General features: G+C 44.2%; 2 protein-coding genes across 2 annotated transcripts; one reads left to right on the forward strand and one right to left on the reverse strand.

Annotated features, from left to right (window-relative positions):
* Window positions 1-868: 868 nt before the first annotated feature.
* On the forward strand, window positions 869-5,385 carry LOC139341478 (myelin and lymphocyte protein-like). Its single transcript, XM_070978030.1, has 4 exons — window positions 869-1,004; window positions 3,572-3,739; window positions 3,835-3,957; window positions 4,569-5,385. The coding sequence occupies exons 1-4, from the start codon at window positions 912-914 to the stop codon at window positions 4,641-4,643; spliced, it is 459 nt and encodes a 152-aa protein (XP_070834131.1). The 5' UTR covers window positions 869-911; the 3' UTR covers window positions 4,644-5,385.
* A 1,033-nt stretch (window positions 5,386-6,418) lies between these two features.
* mrps5 (mitochondrial ribosomal protein S5) lies at window positions 6,419-22,944 on the reverse strand. The gene is made up of 12 exons (XM_070978352.1): window positions 22,890-22,944; window positions 22,009-22,161; window positions 20,788-20,913; window positions 19,112-19,225; window positions 18,372-18,491; window positions 17,022-17,056; window positions 10,303-10,393; window positions 10,167-10,213; window positions 9,713-9,770; window positions 7,487-7,549; window positions 7,136-7,272; window positions 6,419-6,979 (listed from the first exon to the last, which is right to left on the reverse strand). Exons 1-12 carry the CDS (start codon window positions 22,936-22,938, stop codon window positions 6,755-6,757), a joined length of 1,218 nt encoding a protein of 405 aa, XP_070834453.1. The 5' UTR covers window positions 22,939-22,944; the 3' UTR covers window positions 6,419-6,754.
* Window positions 22,945-24,400: the final 1,456 nt, after the last annotated feature.

Consider the following 24,400-nt stretch of genomic DNA (forward strand, 5'->3'; position numbering starts at 1 on the left):
TCAGGCTGTAAAATATCATTGCCTTTGCCTTTGCCATTGAGATCAAACCAGTGTGCTGTCAGGTAGGTGGTGTTGGTATTATGTAGCCCCAGGACACAAGTTCTCTGGGATAGCATCCCCGACACAGTGGCTTTACAATTACCCAATAACCTCAGTAATTTAACTATCCCTGCATGTAAAAAAAATAAACAAAAACAATGTTGATGCATGTAAGCAAGCAGCTCATTTGCATTTGAATTGAAAGCTGTGGGCTGAATGCAAAACAATGAGCTGAAAGATGCTAAAACGCCCCAAAAGCTGAGGAGGAGTGATAATCCTCTGTGGGTTTGGGACCACGAGTGACTCATTAGATCGACTGTTAACATAAAAATCAAAAAAAGTCAAGCTGTGTGGGCCTGCTGAAGTGCCTGCGAGGTTGAAGTGGTTGAAATGAAGCGTCCTCACCCATAAAGCCAATCAGCAGCATCTATATTTGGAAAAGAAACACCTGTAAGAGCCCCTGTGTGCAAAACAAATACAGGCTGCAGGCACTCAGCTAACACAATGTGAGGATTATAAAGTTAGACCAGCCTAAAACTCAGCGAGCTATTTCTTTACACAATGTCGATATTTCAGCTGCACGGGTGCAACAGCAGCCTCGGGGCACAAAATTCCTCTTTGGGCTGTTTCAAAATCCCTTCACAGGTCAGCAGCTCACATTAAACACCAGCTAGCCTTGGGTGCTGGATGACGAAGGGTGGTGCAAGGAGCTGTTGTGGGAAGGGATCTTTCACCCACAATAGCAGAACGGGTTTGTCTGCTGACTGAGCCTCCCTATAAGAGTCAGAAACACCTGCCGCCGCTCTCTGAGCTCAGAGGAGAGGGCAGGTCGCTCGCTGTTGACTCGGCACCGGCAGAAGGAACAGGCAGAGATGGCTGCAACTACTGCTCAGCCTATGGGGAGCCTGCCCAGCGGACTGGGGATCTGCACCACGGCCCCGGATATATTTTACCTGCCTGAACTGGTGAGTGGGCAGTGACAGAGGGCAGATGACCTTGAAGTCAGTTATGAGGGGATTCTTTCCATTTTGGGTCGATTCTTAAAATTTATTATCATTAAACTGAAATGATTTTAAGTGCAACAAGCTGTCATTAATTTGTTTCATGGCAACAATGAACCTGAAAGTAAAACAAGTCATCCACTCTTACAAAATGATGCATGTGATTCAGAAAATTTAAATTCATTGTTTTGAGCCTCAGCTTTTTGTTTTACCCACAAATATGTGACATTTTTGCAGATTATAATATAAATTCTTCTGCTTCATCTCATGCCAGCATGATGGAATAACTCCATGATGCCAGAATTTGTTTTAATTTCTTGCTGGTAAATCTCCAAATGAAACTGATGTAGATGAAGTTTGATTTTGAGCTCTCTGAATCGAACAAAAATGTGCATTTTGGTGAAACGGGAGACGATGAAACATATTCCTCACATGGGAGGGGCACCTGCGTCTTTTCACATCTCACATTTCACTCATATTGTATCACAGTGCTACTGATCCAACAAAGAATGCGGTCAACTCTTCTTCTCCCAGAGTGATGACAAAAGATAGAAACTGCTCATATGACCGCTGGAAAAACAACTGCAAGTAAATTGAACTTGAGGATGTTTATTTAAGCTTTTATTTATCAAGGGAAGGGTTGTGATGAGGTTGCAGGTTTCATGTCGTCGATCCTCTCTTAAAACTCTAAATTGTATTTTATTAAGCAAATGGATAAATAAAATCTGACATTATAGCAACAGCATCTGTTTGTATTGTAAGCAAATTTATTCTAATACGTTTTCTCACCTTAATGACAGAATTTCATCTTAAGAAAATAAAGACATGAAAGCAAAATTATTATTATTATAACAAATATAACAGATTTTTGGGGGGCCTCTTCAAGCGTAGGCGACATTCATTCGATGCTGACCAGGTGCAGCGTGTTCCCGTACTGTCATCATCACGCATGTGGATGACACACATCTGTGACCAGCACATTTATCACAGTTTATGGTGACCAGTAGTTCCTTTTATTTTATCTTCAGAGAGTTTTCTTTTTCCTCTCTCTCACATGCGCCTGAGGCCACAGCTCGTACTTTAAGATCCTCATTATTGCCGCTGAAGCAGCAGTTATATGTAACCTCATCTTTTCAACCACAGTTAAACAGGCTGTAAGTTACACATCTGGCTGCGAGGCTGCGAGAATGAAACCTTTTTATTTATTTGAATAAATGTTTGATTAGGCTCTGAGAGAGGGTCACGCCTCGTCTTTATCGTCCTATAGATCACACTCATACTGTGCAATGAAGTCTAGAACAGAATCAAGGCTCTAGCTCGAGGCTTTCTCTAACAGTGTCTTGAATTTCCTGTAATCCAAAGTTGAAAGAATCAGTGTATTCTGGTTATTTTGTGGTGTGCTGCAGTAAAACTTCTATTCTTTAATCTTTAATGTGATTCTTTAAGGAAAAGGAGCGACAACATCCTTTCACCATGCGGGGGAATATTATTATCATGTAAGCTTCAGGCAAATTAAGTGTATTTCAAGGAGGAATCGGTTGTTATTGTTATGTTTACAACAGCTGACTTTGTACCAAAGTTGGGTCTGAACCGTGAAATCAGACATGAGAGTTTGGACGACAGGGATGTGGTTAGCACAAACTAAACACCACACACCCTGTGCTCAGACACATATAGAGAGCGTAAAGAGAAATGTTTGTTTTGTCAGTGATTAGAGAAATGTGATCTCTGGTCCTGCTGATTTGTAATTCACTGGCTGTATTTCAGCTTTTTCACGTTGGTCTGATTTTGATTTTTTTTCCTAAAAGCATTTGATCCATCTGTGTCTGTGTAACTCGGCCTACATTCAGGCGATGTTTCATCAATAACACAGGTGACCTACCTAACGCTGCTGAAGTCAAAATAATGGTAGTGATGGATGCCTAAACAGCAAAAGGAGGACTGGTCTTTTCAGTTATCATGACAGAAATCTGTTTTATCGCAATCAGATTCAGGCTTTTTATAACATCCTCCTCCTTCGTCTGTGTCTAAACTGTCATGAGCAAGGTGGTTTTAGTAGACAAATCAAAAAGGGATTGCTTCTTTTCCCAATTTGACCTCGTAAATGTGCATGTCATTTTGGTAGGGATTCATGCCTACAGGAACAAAAAACGTTCATTTTGGCAAGTCATTTCAGACTGATTGCAAGAGCTGATGACAATGAAGAGCAGAGTTAATTTTGTTTTGGACAGTTTGTTGTGATTTACAACTTCCCTTACACTCCCTGCACACTTCTAGTCTATACATATAGAAATAATCTACAATAATGTCTTTTCATCTAGGCCCATCATATGGTTGACATTTGAGATTTTGAGTGAAATGTCTCGACAGCTAGAAGCAGGATGGATTGCTTTGAAATTTGGATAAAACATTGAGTGTCGCAGTGCTAAAACGCTGGAGTTTCCCCATTAATGGCATTTTAATGTCAGTCTAACACAAACAAATACCCTAAATCTCAAAAACCTCAGTACCATCTGTCTCCCTCTTTGCAGGTGTTTGGTGGCTTGGTGTGGATCCTGGTGGCGTCGACCCACGTGGAACCGCAGAACCCTCTGGGCTGGGTGATGTTTGTCTCCGTCTTCTGCTTCGTCATGACCTTCCTCTGGATGATCATCTTCGCTGCTGGAGGTCATAGGAACAGCTCTGGCTGGGCTGCTGCTGTAAGACCTGAGAGGGACAGAGAGATTGAATGATGAGTGATGGGCTGGCTCCATGTTGTTAATATTATTTCATCTGTTTGTATTTGTGTGTCCAGGACTTTGCTTACCACGGCCTGGCGGCGTTCTTCTACCTCAGTGCAGGGGTGGCTTTGGCTTACATCACCTTCAGGAACAAATCAGGCGCACTCAAAACCTACCAGATTGACATCGCTGCTGTGGTGAGAACGGATTCATCCACCTGACGGCGCTGGATGTTAAATAACAAACAGCCACAGTGTCTACAGCACGATGTTCTTTACATGCAGCTGTAGTGTTTAGTTTAAAGGAAAAGCTCAGCATCTTGGTATATATGCTAATTTCTTTTCTTTTTTGGAGAAGATCGGTACCACAGTCATGACTGTGCACTGCAAATATGAATCTACAGCTAACAGCCTGTTAGCTTAGCTTAGCACAAACACTAGAAACAAGGAGAAAAAGCTAGCCTAGCTCTGGTTGGCCCTGGTTGAAAGCTAACAAAATGGAGTTAGCAGCACCTCTAAAATCCACCGATTAACATGTTATATCTGGTTTGTTTAATCCGTACATGACTCCAAGAGATTAGCAAGCAAGCTAGCAAAGCCAGAAATTAGCCTACCAATGAGTTTTTGCTTTAGAGGTGCTGCTAGCTGGATTTTATTTTAGGTAAGAGCCAGGCTAGCTGTTTCCCTCAGTTTCCAGTTCATGCTATGCTAAGCTAAGCTAACCAGCTATCCATCTAACTATAAGCAAAGAGTGCAGCTTTGCTTTAAGCCTTTATTTATGTGTGTGTGTGTGTGTGTGTGTGTCTCAGGTGTTCGCCTTCGTGGCCACACTCCTCTACTTCATCCACACCATCCTCTCCTCCATCCGGTGGAAAAACTTCTGAGGAGCAACGCAGAATCACAGACCTGTGTGTCCAAGAAGTACTGTGCATCCCGTGTGCCTCTGTGTGTGTGTGTGCGTGTGTGCGTGTGTGTGTGTGAGGTGGAATTACCCACAAGTGACATCAACCTGGTGGGATTCAAATTTTTTGAATTTTTTGACCATGAAATAAAATCAAAGCGTGAACAACGAAAGCAAATGAAGAGTCGAATCCCAGAGATATCATCTGTTCATAGAGAAAATGTTGTTTCGCACGAGCTCAATAGTAGAAATATATTTGTCTTTTCTCTTTTTTTAAAGCACATATCATTTTTAGCCACTGATCTTTTATTACACAAGAGAAGGTCTCACATTTTTTAGCCTTTGTCAAAAAAAAACAAACATTGAATTTGGTTTATATATACAGTAATGGACGAGATTTCAAATAAAGCCAAATCTGCGTTGATAGTGAGAGACAGGTGTTAAAATCTGTCTTTTTTTGGTGATTTGGGTGAGTCATCCTCCCTCCCTTTGTGATTTGTGATGAGATGACAGTTTATTGCAAGCTGTAAAATACTTCTCACTGATTTTAAGATTTCTATTGTAGAACAGCTGCAAATTGTTTTTTCTCTGTCAAACTGAATTAATGTCAACAAATCATCAGCACGTAAAAGATGGTGAATTGCATTTTTTAGGTATAAGACCTCGGGCTGAAACTTGTATAGTTTTGCCATTTTTGTATTCAAGATTAAAACAAGATATAGATGAAAAGATGACTGAGTGCTTGTTTTATTTGCTCCACTTCCTCCCTGAAACATTTAAATCCACTCCACACTGATATATTATAATAATAATGCTAAATTAAATGAGACATTAAAAATATAAATGTAGGTTTTGTGTTGTCATATATTAATTATTTATTCCTTTATTCACACTCTCACTCACTCAGAGTGCACCTTGCTCAATAAACCTGTGAGCGCCGTCCATCAGAAGTCCGGGGCTGGACTCTGACGATGGCTGCACCCGCGGGGAGCTTAATGAAATCTTTCATGCTACACTTGCAGATACGTTGGCTGTAGCTGAACAGATGGAGGCAACAAATTGGGCGGATATCAGCTCTGACTGACAGGAACTAATGAAGCTGTGATGATGATCCTCATGGTGATAGTGCTGCACTGAGGCTGCAGGGCGATGCTGGTCGACCCGGGCCGTCCTTCGCTTGATTTACCGGCTGACACCACTGAAGATTACATGCTGTGTGGCCTGAAAATCCACAATCTAGCAAAGCTGTCAGTACCAGCAAATGGTTGGCCTTCACATGTCTGATGCCACTCTGCTCTGTTCGCCTCCTAATGACACGCTCACAACCTCCAAACAGCTTTGTAAGATGGTAGGTTTTCATGGCAAACAACACCTCAACTGTGTCTGAGCATCTTTGGAAACTTGCAAAACTGAGGTGCGAATGCTCAACAACTGGAAAAAAACATTTTGTTCTTGATTGTCAGTGTGTTTGTTCAGGGATTAACAGTCTGGTTCTGGCTACAACTAGGCAGAAACCCAACATTTAAACCAAATAAGGAGCAAATACACCTCAAACAAACCTCCCAAGTCTCATAGGGAAGTTAATGTCAGTCATTTAGGTCATTGTTTGTCCAATCAGTGGCTCATTGTGAGGATCAGCTCTGATGAATAAAGCTGCATTATGCTGATGATCAGCCTTTCTCTTATGGGGAAGAACAAGACGTCCCTGCTGTCAGAGTTCATGACTTTACAGAAACAACGTAATGCTGCAGAGAGGGGATGTGTTCACAGGTCTGTACTTTATTTCGTACATACTGTATTTTGCAACAATTCCACATGAACGACAAAGCAGAAGATGTTTTTTACAGATATAAAGTCAACTTTTCTAATGAGGTGTCTTCACCTTGAGAAACATGTAACTTGAGTCCTCGGTTGACGAAACAATCCCATTTGGACATTATTAACAGAAACTGATAACTGCTTGAGAAAAAAAAGTTCTTATTACACACATAGTTTCAGCTTTTCTCGTCAAAGCCAAAAGTCAGACAGTCTGACAGTCATGGCTCCTATCAGTCCAATCAGACGGACCCGTCCAGTCATCAGCCCGCTCCCACACTACCAGATAGTGCGTTTGACGCTCGCCCAGATGGAGCGTTTCATTCCCTGTGAGGCTTGTACTTCGTCCCAGTGCAGCCGGGTGTCGGGGATCTCATTTTTGGTCTCCTGGTCCTTTCGTGCGCCGCCTGTAGGACTCGCAACCACCGTGGGCAGCAGGCCTTGATGTGACTGGAACTCGACGACGTGGAGCTGCTTCCTGTCGGCCAGCATCTTGTGGGTTTCCTGTTGGGTGGAAGGAGATGGAGGTGAGGAGGTGAGGACAAAGACAGGAGGTGAGGGAGAAGAGAGATTACAGGCTCTGAACTCACAGTACCCAGGAGCAGTTTTCTGAAAACTCTCACACTACAGATCCCTCCCACTATGCTGACGTGACCTCACCTGATTGGCTAAGCCAGTGAAGAGGGCCCTGGTGATGTTGAGCAGATTGACAGATCCTTCTACTTTGCAGTACATGTCCTTTATGCCGATCAGCTTGCACAGAGTGATGACGGCCCGGTGGCAGTGCAGACCGTGACCTGCAGACCCAGAATCAAACATGGAGGTCACCATGACTGGAGTAAATATCATTTTATAATATTAATATATAGTGTGATATTGAAACACACAACCAGAGATATTAAAGAAATAGCTTAATTATCATACAGTCAAGTCAAGAGTACAACCAGCTTCCCTCAACACTAACATCAACTGTTATCCCACCGACTAAAAGCTTAACGAGTCGAGATGTACCTTGGTTTTGTTTCTTAATGCGGAGCGTTGTCCTCTTGAACTTGGAGTCAATGTCATGAAAAACTGTTGGAGAGACAAAACTTAATTACACTCAGAGGAGGGAGAACAAACAGCCAAACAGCGACATGATAAACAGACAAAATTATCCCAAAAAGTCAGATTATTTTCACGTGTTTTGTGAAGGCGCTTGTGTTCTGTTATGCATCTTTTCTCCTGTCCTCCCTCAGGTCCTGGGCTTCTCTACCTGCCCACCAGATGTCCTTCCACATGCCGGCGCCTCCTGCTCGCTGCAGCAGCTGTGGCTAATAAGTTATTCAGCCTGCCTGAGCTGAGCTGCGTGCTGCTGAGTGACGCCTGAGAAAACTCCATGGCTTCAGGCTAAAACCTTCTTCTTGAGCCACATCATTCTTCAAACACCTCTGGCCGAGTTCCCTGCATCCTCCAGACATCCGGTTGGAATTTAATACGCTTAATGAATCAGGTTTGGTACTTGGACGCCGCAGCAATAACAAAGAAGTTATGGATGGTGGGAAGAATGGATGAGAAGCAGTAAAACAAGTGGAACATTTGGTGCTCAGAGGACACATCCCCGCTGGGCGAAGAAATCCAAAATGCAAAACTAAATGTCGCACAAGCACAGCTGAACATTTGCCGTTGCTGCAGGAGGTCCAGGTTCATTTGGAAGAGTGTGCGTGTGTGTGTCTTTTGTGTGACTCACAGATCCAAACGGCAACAAAGTCAAAGCCAGTAGAAAAAAAAAAGAGGCAAATTCCACCTCTTCCAGTAACTGTGAGTGTTTTCACTGGTTTCCAGTCATCGCCTCCAGTTCTGAACTGAAGAAATGATTTTAAAGCTAAAAGGAAAAGGACTGGAAACTGTTTGCTTGGTTGGTTTTCAGTCCAAAAGGTCTTGCTTTGTCCAGCAAACAGTGGAGAATGTCCAAAACAGGAGCCTCCGAACACGCTGCCACAGTCAGAATGTATTCAGATTCGTTTTGGCTTTGCGTCGTTCATTCTTTTCTGCTGACCACCAGTGAAGCCACATGAATATTCAGTAAGAAACGCTCGTGCTGGGACAGTGAGACACTGGTGCCAACAGCAACAACTGGAAGGTCAGCGGAGCTCCAACATCTGCCAGATCTGAACAATTCTCCTCCTTACAAACCTGCAGCCTCCCTAATGATTTCCATTTAGAAAAGCCATTGATCATCTGGTGGAAGAGATCCCAGATCTGGACCGCCACCAGAAACCTGAGTGATTACAGCCTGCAGGCGACTGGGCCGCTGGATTCTAACTTCTTCGGATGTCTCATCGACTGTCAAACCAACAGATGGGCTGAAAATCGAACAACTTTGCCGGCTTCAGCGAGTGAGTGAGCGGCAAAGGTGACGCAGGGATGACAAAACGATCTAGGAGCAATCTGACCGAGAAGTAAACAAACAGCCAATCAAATGACGGCGCAGACAGGTTGCAGATGGCCGCGCGGTGAGAGCTGGCATGAAGGATTGGACTGTTTTTTTCCCTGTGAATTAAATATACCACAGATTTGAGCTCAAACTGGGTGGAAATACAGGACCTCACGCACACACATCTCGTCTGGTCTCGAGCCAAAGCAGGAAGCTAACGTTCTCCTCCGGTGGGCGCGGTGGAGGCTGATGACTCACGCACACATTAATCTTTCTGGCTTTGCTCTTGCAGCAGCAGCATCCAAATGGCATTTTACAATAAGAAAGTACGAGCGGACTCCGATACCTTTCCTCACAAATCCACTTTCAACATCACGAGGTTCGCATGAGGAAGGACGGGTGACACGAGGGGACAGTGGTGGACGAGAGGGGAGAAGACGAAAGAGGAGGATGGAAGATGAAGGGGGAGGAGATGGAGGGAGAGGTAGAAGGAGGTTTAAACCACTTCACTTAGGGATTCTGGGTAAGATTGGAGGAATTCGGCAAATACAGTGCAACAAAGAAGTACCGCTGAGGCTCATGGGTATTGTAGTATTTAGACATGAGATGCCAAAAACGACTCATCAGAAAGAAAAGTTGAAGTAATTAAAACTAGAAGCCATAACGATGAAAAGAAAAATGTGAAAATGGGCAAAACTTCAGAACCAGTGGCTCTTCATAGAACAAGGGAGGAGGAGGAGGAGGAGGAGGAGGAGGAGGAGGTCCAAGAGGGAGAGAGTCAGTGAAGGAGACGGGGTGATGAAACACACGCAGTCACTTACTGGTGTGGTTGTTGTATCGTTCTATAAAGTACAAGTAGTGGATCGCTCTGTTCTTGGCCTGCAGATCACAGATGACAGACACACAAACACACAAACACACAGAGAGTTAGCATTGGCGTCTTTAGCATTAGCTTCTCACTGCAGAAGTTTATGGAATAGTAGAATTATACTGGCGTTAGCAGGCTGCGAAGTGCCCTCAGCTCAGTTTACTGAGTCATTACTTTGATTTACCAGAATTAGGTAGCTAATATTTTACATGTGGAAATGTGGACCAATGAAACATGATGTGGTTTAATCACAGAAGTAAAGGAGCATAACAGAGAAGTTATCCGTACTCTGGGTTTCAGTGGACATGAAGAGTCCTGTCACAGTCTGAATGCTGTTTCATCACTGAGTTTGACTCAATTTTACCTGACTTTAAGAAACAGGAACAGCACACAATTAAATGTCTCACCTTCCTCAGAGCCGTGCTCCTGTCTGTCGCTTTACCCAGCGCGAAGCCTGGAGGAGGGACGGAGTTAAATAATGGTTACTGATTAGAAAAGTACATGAACACTGTAGCATGAGGACATCAGACTCGCTGCTCGAACCTGCTGCTCCGTTGCCGTTTCCCACAGCGACCAGACAGCTGAAGGATCTCTTCCTGCCCTCCTTGGCCGTCATGTTGAACACGGTCTTCACCTGCAAAACGACGACGAATAACAGCAGACAACAAAGACCTTCACGTTACTCAGGTATGACAATTAGCACAACTCTGTGTGTGTGTGTGTGTGTGTGTGTGTGTGAGATATTGGTCATTGCTCTTGTAACTTCAAAAATAAGTAGTTAAAAAATAAAAATAAGAGCACAAGATATAAAAAACTACACTGAGTAATTGAGCTCAACAGCAGGTACTCTCAGTGTTCAGCATTGTTAAGCCAAAAAGAGTGTGAGTGTGTGTGTGTGTGTGTGTGTGTGTGTTAACACTATAACAGATTTTTACTACGAGTGTATGTGTGTGTGATGTCAATCCAGACCAGAATGCCTCTCCAGATTTAAGTGAGTTTCATCGATCTGTTAGTAAACAGAGCACACACACACAAACAAACACACACACACACACTTGCACACACACCTCCCTTGTGCAGCATTAACAGATCAACTATCTGCAATATGACTTTGAGAACAGCAGGGGGCAGCATTCATACATCACAGAGCAGAAGGAGGAGCAGAGGACTAGAGTGGAAGGAGGGTGATGGATTGGACAAAGGAGAAGAGAGGAGGTGAGAGAGGAGAGGGAGGGAGGGAGTAACAGATGGAGAGGGGAAAGAAGACAGCGAAGAGGAGGAGAGAAAGAAAGGTGGAGAACTGGGTTGGGAAGGAGCAAAAGAGATGAAGGGAAGAGGGAAAGGGAGTTAAGAGACAAGGAGACGAGGAAAATGAAGGCGAGGAGAAACAGAGAGGAAAAGCAAAGAAGAGGGAGACACAGCAGACACAGATAAAGCGTGTGTGTGTGTGTGTGTGTGTGTGTGAGAGAGAGCGAGAGGGAGAGAGAGAGAGAGGGAAAACTAAATAGATGACAAGAAGAGAGTGTGTTGTAATAAGTGTGAAAACGTGTGTGTCTTATAATATAATGGATGAGCAAACTGCTGACCCCCTCAAAAAACACACACACACACACACACACACACACACACACACACACACACACACACACACACACACACACACACACACACACACACACACACACACACACACACAGAATGTCACGATGATAAATAAAACTATCCAGTTATACTTATGAGCTAATTAAGCTGAGTTAATTAAGATAATTAGAGCGCTGATTAGAAGATATTTTTACGCCTTTGCTTCGCGTAATGTCTCCTGAACAAAAACTCCAGTTTCACAGTAGCTTTAAGCGTTTGAGTCGACTCTGCATTCGTCCGTTTTCTCTTTTCGGCCACTCGGGGGCAGAAGACGCTAAAAAAAAAGACACTGAGGGAAATATCTGTTCTTCAGCTGCTAACGTGCTTTTCAGGTGACACCTTTCCCATCACAGTCACCATCTGCAGCTTACAGGTATCGATTAGTTTTCAGCATTGATTAGATGATATTTAATATGACGAACAGTGTGATTCTTTACAGACGCTCTGCATGAAACATTTTCAAGTTTATTTTTTGTGCTGTTTGGAGCTGCGCGGCTGTCACGGCTGTGCGTTACTGGCTTTTGTGGCTTTATCAGTTTTGTTGATGCGGCTCTTTGTGCTGAACTCAGCCGACACACAGCTTTAACTCCACACAAACACAGGAACATCTAGCATGTGCGAGCGAGCTGGGAGGACGAGCGAGGAAGTGATAATACATTCAGGAACATCTGCCATCCAATATTTATATATTCTGCTGGAAAATATATAAAAGCAAACGTGACTTTTATTACTTTGAAGACTTCTGCTGTTCATATTGTGAGTGTGTGTGTGCGAAGGAGGCAGGAAGCAGGAAAAAAAGCAAGAGTAGATAAAAAGAAATCCACAATCAGACTAAACCGCCACCATCAAACTTCTACAACAGACATATTCTCCTCCCAGAGGAGCTGCACCAGTCCTGCACGGGGACTTTCCTCATTCTGGTTGTCCTAATGTCCACTGAAGTTGGGCAAATTCAGCAGAACAAGCACGTGCTAACGCCTCATCGCGCGGGCCGAAAGGATCCAGGTGTGTATGTTTACGTCAACTGCCTTGTGTCTCTCTGTGGGCAGAGCGTGCGGGGAGCGCAAGTCGCCTTTTGGGGACTTATCTAGGCCAAAAAACAAACAACAACAACAAAAAAAGCAACACAGTTCACCTCGATGCTTTCGACCCCGACGGAGAGCGCAAGTGACAGAAGAGCGTTGAGTTTCAGCTGAGGGAACTTCAAAATCAAGACGCGCCTTCAGCGTCACCCGTTATGCAACACACATTTCAGTAAAGGATTTAGAATTTGACTGCAGGGCCGCGGCAGAGGGATTGGGGTCAGGGTAGCAGCAAACACCAACACACTGAAAACACAACCCTGCAGGACACACACACAGAAGTGGGCCTAATAAGCATCCACACACTTAACGCTTCTTCTATGTCTCCAATGCAAAATACACACAAACATGTGGCTGCAGACGTGTGGAGGAGGGCAGCGGCACATCCTCTCTTGCTGTCAGTGTGAGCATCTGTGCATGCGTAGTTCAGGACCAGGAGGGACCCAGACCAGATGGGAGCCCACGCACTGTTTTTGTATATCTAAACTCATTAACTCTCATGTTTCAATGTGCCTCACGTGCAGCCAGTTTCTATAAGGAGTGCGCGTGAAATCCTCCGGTGACGTTCGGCTCTTGGCTTCTCATTCGTCACGTTCGGAGGAGATGCAGCAGTTTTTGGCGGCGGAGCAGATGGGCTGAGTTTTCTCTCCTCCGGATGAGCGACAGCACGGCGGTGGGAGGACGCTTCTAGCTCGCTCTCACTTCTGTTTCATCTCTTCTTTTCTCAATCTGTTGCTGCTCGGCTCCCGCTCTGGATCTGTCTGCGCTGCAGTGCAGGGGAGGAGTCCTCGCCACATGGAAGCAGAAGGCGCTTTGAGAGCACAAACCTCCGCCGACGCTAAACACTTCTCTGACTTTCACTCGGATTTGAAGTCGACATCTTGACTCTTTACACGATTGCTGACACTATTCGGTGTCAGGAGTTGATTCACTCCTGCACAGCTGAAAACACGGTGCTGGAGAGGCTAAATCCTTGTAGAATTATTATGTTAATATCTCTCTACAAACCTTACATCCATTTTCTATGTGCTTAACGTCACAGCCTGCTTATTGCCACGGCCTGCGCCTCTTAATTGTTAATGTCTACATTCTCGGTCATCCAGAGAGGGCTGCATGTAGGGCAGCTGCTGCAGACCCTCCAAAACGTTTAGCCTCTCATCTGAGGGGCCTCTTCAGCTCTGACTGATTAGCGAGGAGGCCCCGGTATTTCACCTCTGTGGGGTCATTTTCGAGGTCTTTTCTGCTTCCTCAGCTTGTGAATTAAGATTTATAAAGCTGTGTTCTGGCTGTGTGATGCACCTTTAAACTCAAAGCAGGCCCCGTGAGGATCTGTGTGAACAGCAGCCATGTTGTCATCAAGGTGTTTTTATGTGCATTTTGAAATATCGCTAAACGGAAGATGGAAACACCTTTTGCTGAATACGTTCTGAGTTAGTGAACGTGACTCACATGAATGGATATTCATGGATGCGTTTCCACCTCAGCCAAAAAAATGGATGAACCGTGAATAAAACAGGTAAACTGTAAACTTGCTATTAGGATTTGCAACCAAGTCTTTGTCAGTGTTTTTGAGGAATCCTGCAGAACTGAAAGTGTCACATTAAAAATGTGTCTGATTTCACTGTTTCAGAAGGATCCTGCACGCACAGATCTCTGACCCGCTGACACCAGCTATGATTCAGAGGCGGCGTGAAAATACATTTCTGTGCCAGAGCGTGCTGGTTCAAATGACGTGACAGACGGCCGATTATGGCCACCAAGCAGAAAAACAACCAGCGTGTTGGCTCAGGGAGCAATGACTCAGGAGTAAACCTGTGAGTGTAAATAAAGAGCATAAAACAGCGTTCAGACACAAAATCAGATGTCTCACAGTGATTCGCTGAATATTCAAGGTTTGTGAGAACACTGCTTTAAAAACATCTTCACTGTGAATTAAATGTGCAATTTAGCATCATTTACTGCCACCAAAAGCGCGTCTTTTTTTCTGTGAATTTCACTTAAGGTATTGAGTTTTGTACGCAACATTTAATCCAATAGAAAGTTCTTACGAAGCCGCTCTCGTGCCGCCTGCTGTCTGTTTACTTTCAGCAAAACTTTCAAGGTTGTTGACTTCGGGGAGACAGAAAAAAAAGACAAAAACTCCTCTTCTGACACTGACAACGCTCCATCTCTGTTAATGAAATCACTGAGTCCTGTCCAAGTGGCTGGAGAGCAGCCACGAGCGTCACTTCTCTCCCTGTCGCACTAACTCTCCTCTCCTCTCTCTCTCTTCTTTATGGTTACCTCTCCTCTCAGTCATCCCTCGCTCTCTCCCTCGTCGCTCTAAAGCTCGATATTCCTCAAAGCAAGGTATGGAAAAAAGCAGCATTTTCTGCTTTTATCTGTACCGAAACTATCACCGATAGTACTGAAAAATCCATTTTATATCATAATCATTAAAGCAGTTAAACACTTTCTATTGATGACACATAACTCTTATTCTGCTCGTCTCCTCTCTTTACTTTCACTGTCCTTTCTCTCTCTCACCTCCAGACTTAGTCTCACAACTTCTCCTCCACTCTTCCTCCAGCTCTCCCCGTCGCCGTCCCTCCCTCTCTCCCTCCTCCCTCCCTGTTCCTCCTGTTGGATGCGTTCACTAATGGAATGCTGGCGTTATCGTCCTTGGGAGACAAGCCTTTTATTCCAGTAAGCCTTTTTCATTTCATTAGGCCTGAATTTATAGTGCTGCACACACACCCAGATAGACACACACACACACACACACACGCACGCACACACATACACACCCAGAATATATTTATAGAGGAGAGATGGCACCATAAAAGCGTCCGTCAGTTTCCAGGGGGAAGCCTAATGTCTGTGACACCACTCTTAATTATGCAGGCAGGAGGGCTGGGGAAGACTATTAATGTGACACGCACGCACAGACACGCACACGCATCTGATAATGTTTGTGTATGAATACTGTGTGACAGAAAGTCTATGCATGTAAATCTGTGCACGTGTATCCTTGTGTGAGTCTGGGGCGTGTGCACGCTTGGGTCTTCTTGCACGTAACTACTGTGTACGCATGTGTATGTGTGTGTTTGTGTGCGTGCGTGTGTGACCTTGTTGCATTACCGCCATTAGTTTAGCAGGGTCCATTAGTGCTAATTGAATTAAGGTAAAATACAGTACGTCAGAATGACAATCTAAATGAACTGAGTCTGACCATACAGCTCACCTTATCTCACACGCACGCACATACACACACACTCGAAATGAAGCATCCATGACGACGAGTGTCTAACTGGTTCAACCTGCTGATTTCTCTTCAGGTCTAAAAAGGCTTTCAGGTCGATGACGTTTTTTATTTGCTTTGTATCAAACACGGACGTCAGTGTGACTGTTTGATAATCAGACCATCAGGAAGCGGTAAGATTAGAGGTCAACGCTGAACTTTAAAGAAGAATCTCGTCTCCCGACACCGCAGCCGCAAAATGACATAAGACGTGCTGCTCAACTGCAGCCATTCTTACTCAGCAAATTTGCCTCCAACACCGTCCATGTGTACACGCCACAGTGGATTTTCCACCATCTTGAGTTTCCTGAAAACAGTTTCCCCCTCGGAGGCTTTCTGCATCATTATTCTGTCCAGTCGGATTTAGTTAGAGCGGTGACTTCACAGTGACCGGGCCGCGACCCGGTACTGGTCGGCTCTGCAGAGACGTTAACTGACGAGGAACCGATCATCCATCTGTGCGCCGCTCGGCGACTGCCGATGAGATGTCTTGAGTTTGTTATCGGCCAGTTATCGCAGGTTTAAAAATAATAGTCTTTGCTCAAAATGAAGTGGAAGGATTTTATTTAAACCGCTATAAAATAGTCCTCTTAATTGAAAATTAATGAATGTGTGATTTTATTCTAGTTAATACCCTGACACTGTGCTTATTCAGTATTCTGAACAGTTTTCAAAGCAGCTCTTGAATTTTACTTGATGAGCTGATTTTTCAAGGCTATTTGACAGGAAGCGCTGACAAATAATAGACCTTAGTCATTAGGAAATAAATAATAGAATAAATGAATATATAAAGAAATTAATTATACATAAAAATGAAACCTGTGATGCAGAGTTATAGGACGACGTGTCCATTATCAGGAATTCATGGACCGTGTGGAGGCAAACGTATCGGACGGTTGCCTCTTAATTGATATTTTCATGCATTTTGCGAGCAAATCTGAAGGTTTTCACAAGCCGTAACTCAGTTTCCATTATAACACCTGAAGGTTTGACTAATCCCTGGAACGATCACAGCATAAGGTAACCCATAACATTCTTATGCGATGGAAACACTGCCCACGACTGCAGTAAATAGGACGAACCTTAGATATGACTCAGCTATGAGGCAGAAAGCTAACGTTACGCTACAAGATTCAAAGTCAGTAACACTCAAATATAATTTGACAGTATGTTTAAAAGACTCGCTCTCCATCAAAATCGAGATTTTCATGAGCAAATGAAAGGTCACGTATGCCGTCAGCGGAAAGGGAGACACTCACCTCAATGACACGAGAATCAAAGCCCTCGTAGGTTTCTGTGGAGAGAGAGGCAAAGACGCTTAGTTAAAAAAAAATGCTTTAACGCACAAACCTAAAGGGCAGACGCACATACACAAACACTTTAAACAGATTAAACCAGGCTCCTGCTGGCCTAACAAATACCCAGAAGCCCTTGCAGCAGTGTAACGAGTTGACACTTTTCATTGTCAGTGACCTCTGAAGGATGTTACTCCCAACAGCAGCCTGTTCACTGCTAACCAATTAGCAACAAACAAAGAGAGCTGCCTCAGAGGCTCCGAGGAGGAAACACACATGTGCACGCACACACACACACCTCAGCTGGGACATTAGCTCACCATCTGTAGGAAACCAAACCTGATCACAGACAAGCAACCTAGTTACAGCTCTCTGAACATCCCACTCGCCAGGCCCAGTGCGTGTGTGTGCGCGAGCGACTGATGAAGGTGTGTGTAAGAGAAAGTGTTTGCACATGCTGGAGAGAGAGAGAGAGAGAGAGAGAGAGAGAGAGAGAGAGAGAGAGAGAGAGAGAGAGAGAGAGAGTGTAGCTCATGGTGAGAGAGCTTATTAGCACGGTGGCGAGAGAGGAGATATCAAGAGGAAATGAGAGAAAAAGAAAGCTGACGATGCCAAAGAAACACAAAGAAGGAGGAGGGAGGAGCAAGTAAATGTGCTTTGTAACCTCGGCCCTCATCAGTCGGTAGTTTGAGGTAAATGGACTAATCTCTGACAGCAAAGTTTAAAGATGTAACAAGGCTGAGAGCCGAGGCCAGCAGCTGCATCAGAGAACCAGGTGCATTCAAAGCAGCTATATGTGCACTGAAGAGAGCTGATTAGCCTGCAGATGCACCTTCGCCGGCTTCAGAGATTCTTTAAATTACAGCACGTTACGCCTGAAGTCCTGATATAAACCTCCTGTTACAGAAGGCATGAGCCTCCACACAAAGACAAAGCAGATACAGTGACATCTAAAGGCAGGAAAACCCAAATGTGCGACTAACTGCATTAATAAAGGCTGCATTCCATTCAGGTGTGCCAGGAACCCAGTGCTGCGCCAGCTGACTCACTGGATGGAATGGAGCCATCCAAATGGTCTGAGTTACACTGTAAAGGACCTCTGACCTTCAAAAAGGAATCAGGGTTAGATTTAAAGAAAGCCTTCATCCTTCAGCCTCTCTTCCTCTCTCACACACTCAAGGCTCCATTATCCCTGAATTATTCCTCCATTTCTTCATCCGTCTCTTCTTTTTACATCACTTCCTCTACAGCTGGACTGGTGCAACGTAAATCCAGCATCACACACACAAACAAGCTTGGACTGCGAGTGTTTACCTCCATTGGGTCCAGGGTCAGGGGGGCCCAGACTGGTGCCCCCCAACGAGCTTCCCGTCCATCCTCGTTCCCTCTTCACCTTCATCTTCCTCTTCCTCTCCCACTCGTCCCTCAGTCGCACTGCAGAGAGATGAGTTACTGAACGCTCGTTTCCAACCAATGGCCTCACAGCATTCCACTGATTGACGGGTAATGTGCCAACAAAGACAGAGAAGAAGACTGCAAGCTATCAAACGTGGATGCAAACGGACTAAAATAGACCAGACCAGTCTGCTTTGTAAATGATTTATGAGGAAGGAAATGCACTCGACGCGTTTGTTGGACCTCAAGGACACACGCAGCGGGTTTCTGGTCAGACTGCATGAAAACATAACTTTTATTCGTTTAGAAGAAAACTCCACGGGGCCTCTTTAAGACCTCGTTACCATTGCTGTTGCTTTGCAGCAGCTCTTGGAAACACTCTCTTCCAGTAAAATAATCGCTCTGGCTTTGCTAAAAAATGCTGGATGTGTTCTAACGATCGAGCCTGACTGAAAACCCAGGCTGCTTTTACAAAGCTGGAAAGGTGGAAAATGGATTGAGGACAAAGTTTCTTGGGTGGGAACATGAGTGAACGTAAACTCATACAGGTTTGAAGTGTTTACATAGCTGTAAGTGCTCTGGTTGCTGATCTATGTTCATTTTGTCCACCTGCATGTCTGAAATATGTCGTGTGTAGTCAGTGCATGCTGCCTCTGTACCTAGTTCAGCTCGCATCTCCTGCTGCTCGGTCTCGCCTCTTCGAGCCATCGACCGCACACTCCCGTCCTTTATCACCGCAGTGTTCAGACCAGGCCACAGAAAACCACCGCGACCTGCGGGTTAACGACATGGAGGAAAAAAGAGAGGAAAAAAAAAACAATGATGCAAAATAATGTACTTTTCATTTACATAACAGAGGTGGGACATGAATAAATATGAGGATAATTTGACACAAATGCATTTGTGACTGTGGATGTCAGGTCATTTAAAACTTCTGGAGATGACGTTTTCATCAAATTGTCTCACAGACTCAGTTTTTACTTGAACATACCGTAATCGTCTTCAAGACCTTGACTGAGAAAGGACGGAGCCGAGCCGGAAGCCAAACCACGGAGCAAACAAAGAGAGGCGGTTTGCATGACAACAGCAAGCTGCGTCACGTGATTCATTTCAAATGAGATTATTTATTTAAGACCATCACAGACAGACGAGCAGGGATCGTAACGGAGCGACCGTTTGGAGACATTTAGTGAAAGTGAAGCAAAGGAGAGAAGAGACAGGCTGATGAGACCGAGACGGACGCTCCAACCGAATGAAGACTGATGGTTCGTCTTTAAGGAAGAAGAGGACGGGCAGAGTGAATGAAGGGTGATTCCCCTCCACAGTGGAGCAGAGTGATAAATTAATTAACATCAACTAATGAATATTCTAGCGTGTTGTGTCCTGCAGCACGCAGCTTTACAGACAGGAGGAGACGTTTTCGCACTTGAACATAATGAGAACAATCCAGCTTTAATATTTGAAGCAGAGCGACACTCGTGCAGGAGCTTCCCTGCGTATCGAACTTACAGGCCTTTGTAATATTGATCGAGCTGTTGTTGAAGGCCTTTTCCCCCCAAAGAACTATTGTGCCTTTTATCAGCAGCTGCTTTGAAGCGCTTAAACCAGCGCACAGAAACTCGAGTGTGGAGGCCGCCGGGAATGAGACATTTAAAGTCTGCAAGATGAAGGGAAGTGACAAACGGCCGTTATCCATGAGGCAAATGTGTGAGTTTGTAATGAGAGCTCGGTTAGCTGAAGCGACAGAGGTCTTCTTTTTTTTTTTAATGCCGATACTGTTGATGTTCACTGCAGTGAAGTTAGCTTTACGTTGGTTATTCAACAATTCACTCCGGATCCATCCTCTGACTCAGTTTCCCACAATGTTGGCAGCAAGAGGCTGATTCGCTCCGAGCCCTCACTCTTAACCGCACGTTTCATTTAGGGACCATCAAAAAATTACTGTTCGACACAAGAAGGTACTGTTATTTCAATGCCTTCGTGCTGACTGAGCATATCAGTGAACATTACGATGAATAGAAAATAACTGCAGTTTTTCTCAGCAGCTTCCCTGTCATGTGACTCACCAAACATTATTACTACAGTACAAATACAAACAGGACACACCTCTTTGTATGATATTTTAGTGCTTCTTCTAGTTTAATTCATTGTTTTTGAATTTTATCAGCATCTGCAAGAGAGTTTCTCATCACAAAACTGCTCCAAGGAAAGTCAAAACAAACATCTGCAGAGACTAAAAGGAAGACGGACAGATGGCTGATGGACAGACAGACAGACAGACAGACAGACAGACAGACAGACAGACAGACAGACAGACAGACAGGCGATGTCTCACCTTCTCCGACCCTCTGTCCTCGGTTCAGATCTCTCTTCAGTTTACGTTTGGCTCTCTTTCCTCGGCCCTTCCTGGATCCAGCTCCCGACTCTGCCAGCACACCTCTCCACAGCTCCTCAGCCGTCACTGTACACACACACACACAGTGACGCACACACACACACACACACACACACACACACACACACACACACACACACATATATATATATGAACAAACATACACATGACAGCTCACATCTGGCCACCACCCAACCTTTGCTGAACACACAGTGGCAGTAAAATAAGATAAGATCAGATACAGATAGCTCATCAGCACTGAGCTCAGTTCAAACCAAAAACATCCAAACAACAAAAAACTACACTGAGTGATTCAAGAAGTCAAATGGTGCCGATGATCATCAATGAAAAAAAACCTGGACAATAAAAGTAAACAACCAAAACTCTCCTGAAAGCAAATATTTAAAGACTCTTTGAGGAGAAATGTGAGCTCGGATACAGAGTCAGTGGAATACGATGGGTTTAAAAGAGTGTTTGACAGCGTGTTTGTGTACTCCTGCCATGACAATGCAGACGTGTTGACAGAGACCAAACATGTAATCGTCTGAGAAATGCTCAGGCAGCGACTGCAAATGAAGAAGATACAATAAAAACGAGGAGTGAGAGAGCCGGTGAGCGAGCGAGGCAGAGACGAGAGAGAGAGAGAGAGAGAGAGAGAGAGAGAGAGAGAGAGAGAGAGAGAGAGAGAGAGAGAGAGAGAGAGAGTGTTTGACAGCTCCATATATGCCCATTTAAAAGACTGTCACCAAACTGGCATTTCGTCCAAACAAGCTCTGCCAACATGCATCTGCTGATGGGAAAATAAGTTCCAACATACACGACGGGGCCAAAAGAGCGTGGACACCCTGTCATCACATCCTGATGTGACAGCCGAACATCTCACCTCAAAACCATGAAAAACAGCCCGAACTGAAAGCACACAGAAGTACGAGGAGAGGGGGCCACATCGTGTATTTACAGCGTTTGAAAAGCAAAAAAGAACATTTTAAAAGGGAGAAGAGGGTCAGAGAAAGCACGTCTGTGACTTCAGAGGGATTGGTAGGCAGGGTTTTGAACTAAACTAAGATAATCAACTCCTGGCTGGTTTAAGGATAGCAGGTCACTTTGGCCAGCAGCTGACCAGCTACAAGGATTTTGGAAATAATCTTTCTGTATACTCACACTTGTTGAAGAAGCTGCCATGTCTGGTTTGCTGCCAGGCCGTTGCAGGGAACAGTGGAGGTGCAGGATTTCTTTGGAGAGAAACAACCGAGGCTCGACTCGCCAACTGGGATACCTGAACTGCTCCCCCTATGGCGCGGAGTGGTGCTGCACCTGAAGGAGAGAGACGTCCACCAATGGAAAGAGATGCATCAAAGCTGCATTATGTGGGCGACATCAAGCAGGTTTAATACAGGAAGACAGCGATGAAGGTTTATCAGTATCATGCACCTCTCAGGTTTCTTTGTCTGTTCACACAGTTTTCTACCCACAGAAGGAGACAGTGAGGACAGGAAAGCCTGATAAAAGTTGAGATTCAGCGAAATAAAGTGCTCTTGTCGTTTTAGCAAATTAGCGAAATTAAAGCATGGACTCAGTCATTGTGGAGATAGTCTTGAATTATAATCTCAGAGGTGTGTACAGTTACTAACAAGCAGCGCAACATTAAATGTAAACATTTTTAAAATGAGTTCAACGGGGCACATGCACACATCACTTCAAGGCTACTGGGGCATCATTTCTGCAGCATAAACAAGACGATACATTAATCACCAGTGACGTTACTAACATTTCCATGCTTTATAAACGTCTACTATGTAAGGACCGAAATGCTATTCGTTACCGCATGCTGATACGTAATTCTGACTGCACTGAAATTAGTTATTTTCTAAACGTCCCTCATCATGACGGCCTTGCAGCAACAACAGGCTTTTCCCGGGTCAGTACACAGAAAAGACCAAAACCGGTCACACTTCTAACAATAAACACAGTTCACATACACCGATATAAACAGTCAACTGTCTGAACAAAACTGCGGAGGAAAAAAGAGAGAAATAATTCACCTCCGAGTCTGAAGCGGAGGGCACAGCACACCCAAATGGACGCCGCCATGTTGGAACTGTGAGGGGTCCTTCGGCGGAAAACAAGGCGTCTTTACTATGCCTGTTGAAAAATAGGAAACTATTTATCAATGTGGGTTTTTACTAAACTTTGAAAATACATAATACACACTTAGATTATGGAGTATGTTTATATACAGATTTGTAAAAGAAGAAAGTTACGGTCCTTTGAATTAAATAAAAAACAGAGAATGAGACAACAAACAAGACAGGCTTAACAGCAGAGAAAAAAAAGTAAGTGTTTTATCACTAAAAAATATGATTCAATGAATGACAATTTTCAGTTAAACAAAATCTGTAATGTCAACATCACTGTGAACCTTTTGGGATTTCATGAATATAACAGAACAGAGCAGAAAAGTAAAAACACAACAGTGCAAATATCCTTCTATTCAGTCCTGACCTTCTTCCTCCAATAATCCTCCTCATCTCCATTAATTTTCTCCACCTCATTCTCATTTCCTGTTAAACAACACACACCATCAGTTCCTGTTCTTCATTAAAACACTGCCACTGCTACTGCTGGCACAGACTCACATGGATAATGATCAATGACATACACTTGCGTGTGGACACACACACACACACACACACACACACACACACACACACACACACACACACACACACACACACACACACACACACACACTTTTCACCTCTGTATCTCTGTGACCTTTACTAGTCCCCTTTCTTCATTTCTTCATACACTGATTCTGTTGGTTATATTTGATGATTAATGTATTTTATTATTAATCTTTGCTGCTTTTTAAACTGGGTTTGTCAGCATGAGGAGTTGCATCATTTGTATGAAAAACATGAAAATCAGCGTGAATGACATGTTTGTGCCTTTCTGCTAAGCTCTCAGTTCTGGGAGGAGAAAAATCAGGAGAAAAACAAAATTATGGAGATTTTTCCAGGAGGTTGTCTGTTGATTGGCTGCATATATAAAAGCCCACAGAGCCATGGGTTTCCTCATTTCATCTGATATCAATTATCACACCGAGAGGACAGGAAATAAGATGATTGTGATGTGGAGAAAGTGGTGAGAAAAGGCAGGAGAAAGATGAAGTAGATGAGGGAAGAGATGGAGGACAGAGAGGAAAAAGGTATGAGAGTGTTGACACTTGATACACCTGACACATATAAACAAGTCATGTTTGTGCATGTATTTTGTGAGTGGCCACATGCAGAGAGAGAGAGAGAGAGAGAGAGAGAGAGAGAGAGAGAGAGAGAGAGAGAGAGAGAGCATCAGGCCACCATTCAGCACCTCTCGCCTGTGGACATGATTGCCTGAGTGTCTGGTGATTATCCACCATATGTGTCTCAATTTCACCTTATTCAAGATAATTTCCTCAACATTACATCCCCCTTTTTCCAAATACAGTGGAGAGATGCAATCAAAAACTTGCTGCAGAAAGAAAGAGCGGCCTCCCAGCTGTGTGACAGCAGGA

This window comes from Chaetodon trifascialis, chromosome 13, assembly GCF_039877785.1.
Source record: "Chaetodon trifascialis isolate fChaTrf1 chromosome 13, fChaTrf1.hap1, whole genome shotgun sequence".
NCBI lineage: Eukaryota > Metazoa > Chordata > Actinopteri > Chaetodontiformes > Chaetodontidae > Chaetodon > Chaetodon trifascialis.

Coding starts and splice junctions, on each gene's coding strand:
- mrps5 (XM_070978352.1), bottom strand. CDS start 22,938: ATGGCGGCGTCCATTTGGGTGTGCTGTGCCCTCCGCTTCAGACTCGGA. Junction 10,214..10,302: donor AAACGGCAACGGAGCAGCAG/GTTCGAGCAGCG, acceptor TCCCTCCTCCAG/GCTTCGCGCTGGGTAAAGCG. Junction 7,273..7,486: donor CATTAAGAAACAAAACCAAG/GTACATCTCGAC, acceptor CTGGGTCTGCAG/GTCACGGTCTGCACTGCCAC.
- LOC139341478 (XM_070978030.1), top strand. CDS start 912: ATGGCTGCAACTACTGCTCAGCCTATGGGGAGCCTGCCCAGCGGACTG. Junction 1,005..3,571: donor TATTTTACCTGCCTGAACTG/GTGAGTGGGCAG, acceptor CCCTCTTTGCAG/GTGTTTGGTGGCTTGGTGTG. Junction 3,958..4,568: donor AGATTGACATCGCTGCTGTG/GTGAGAACGGAT, acceptor TGTGTGTCTCAG/GTGTTCGCCTTCGTGGCCAC.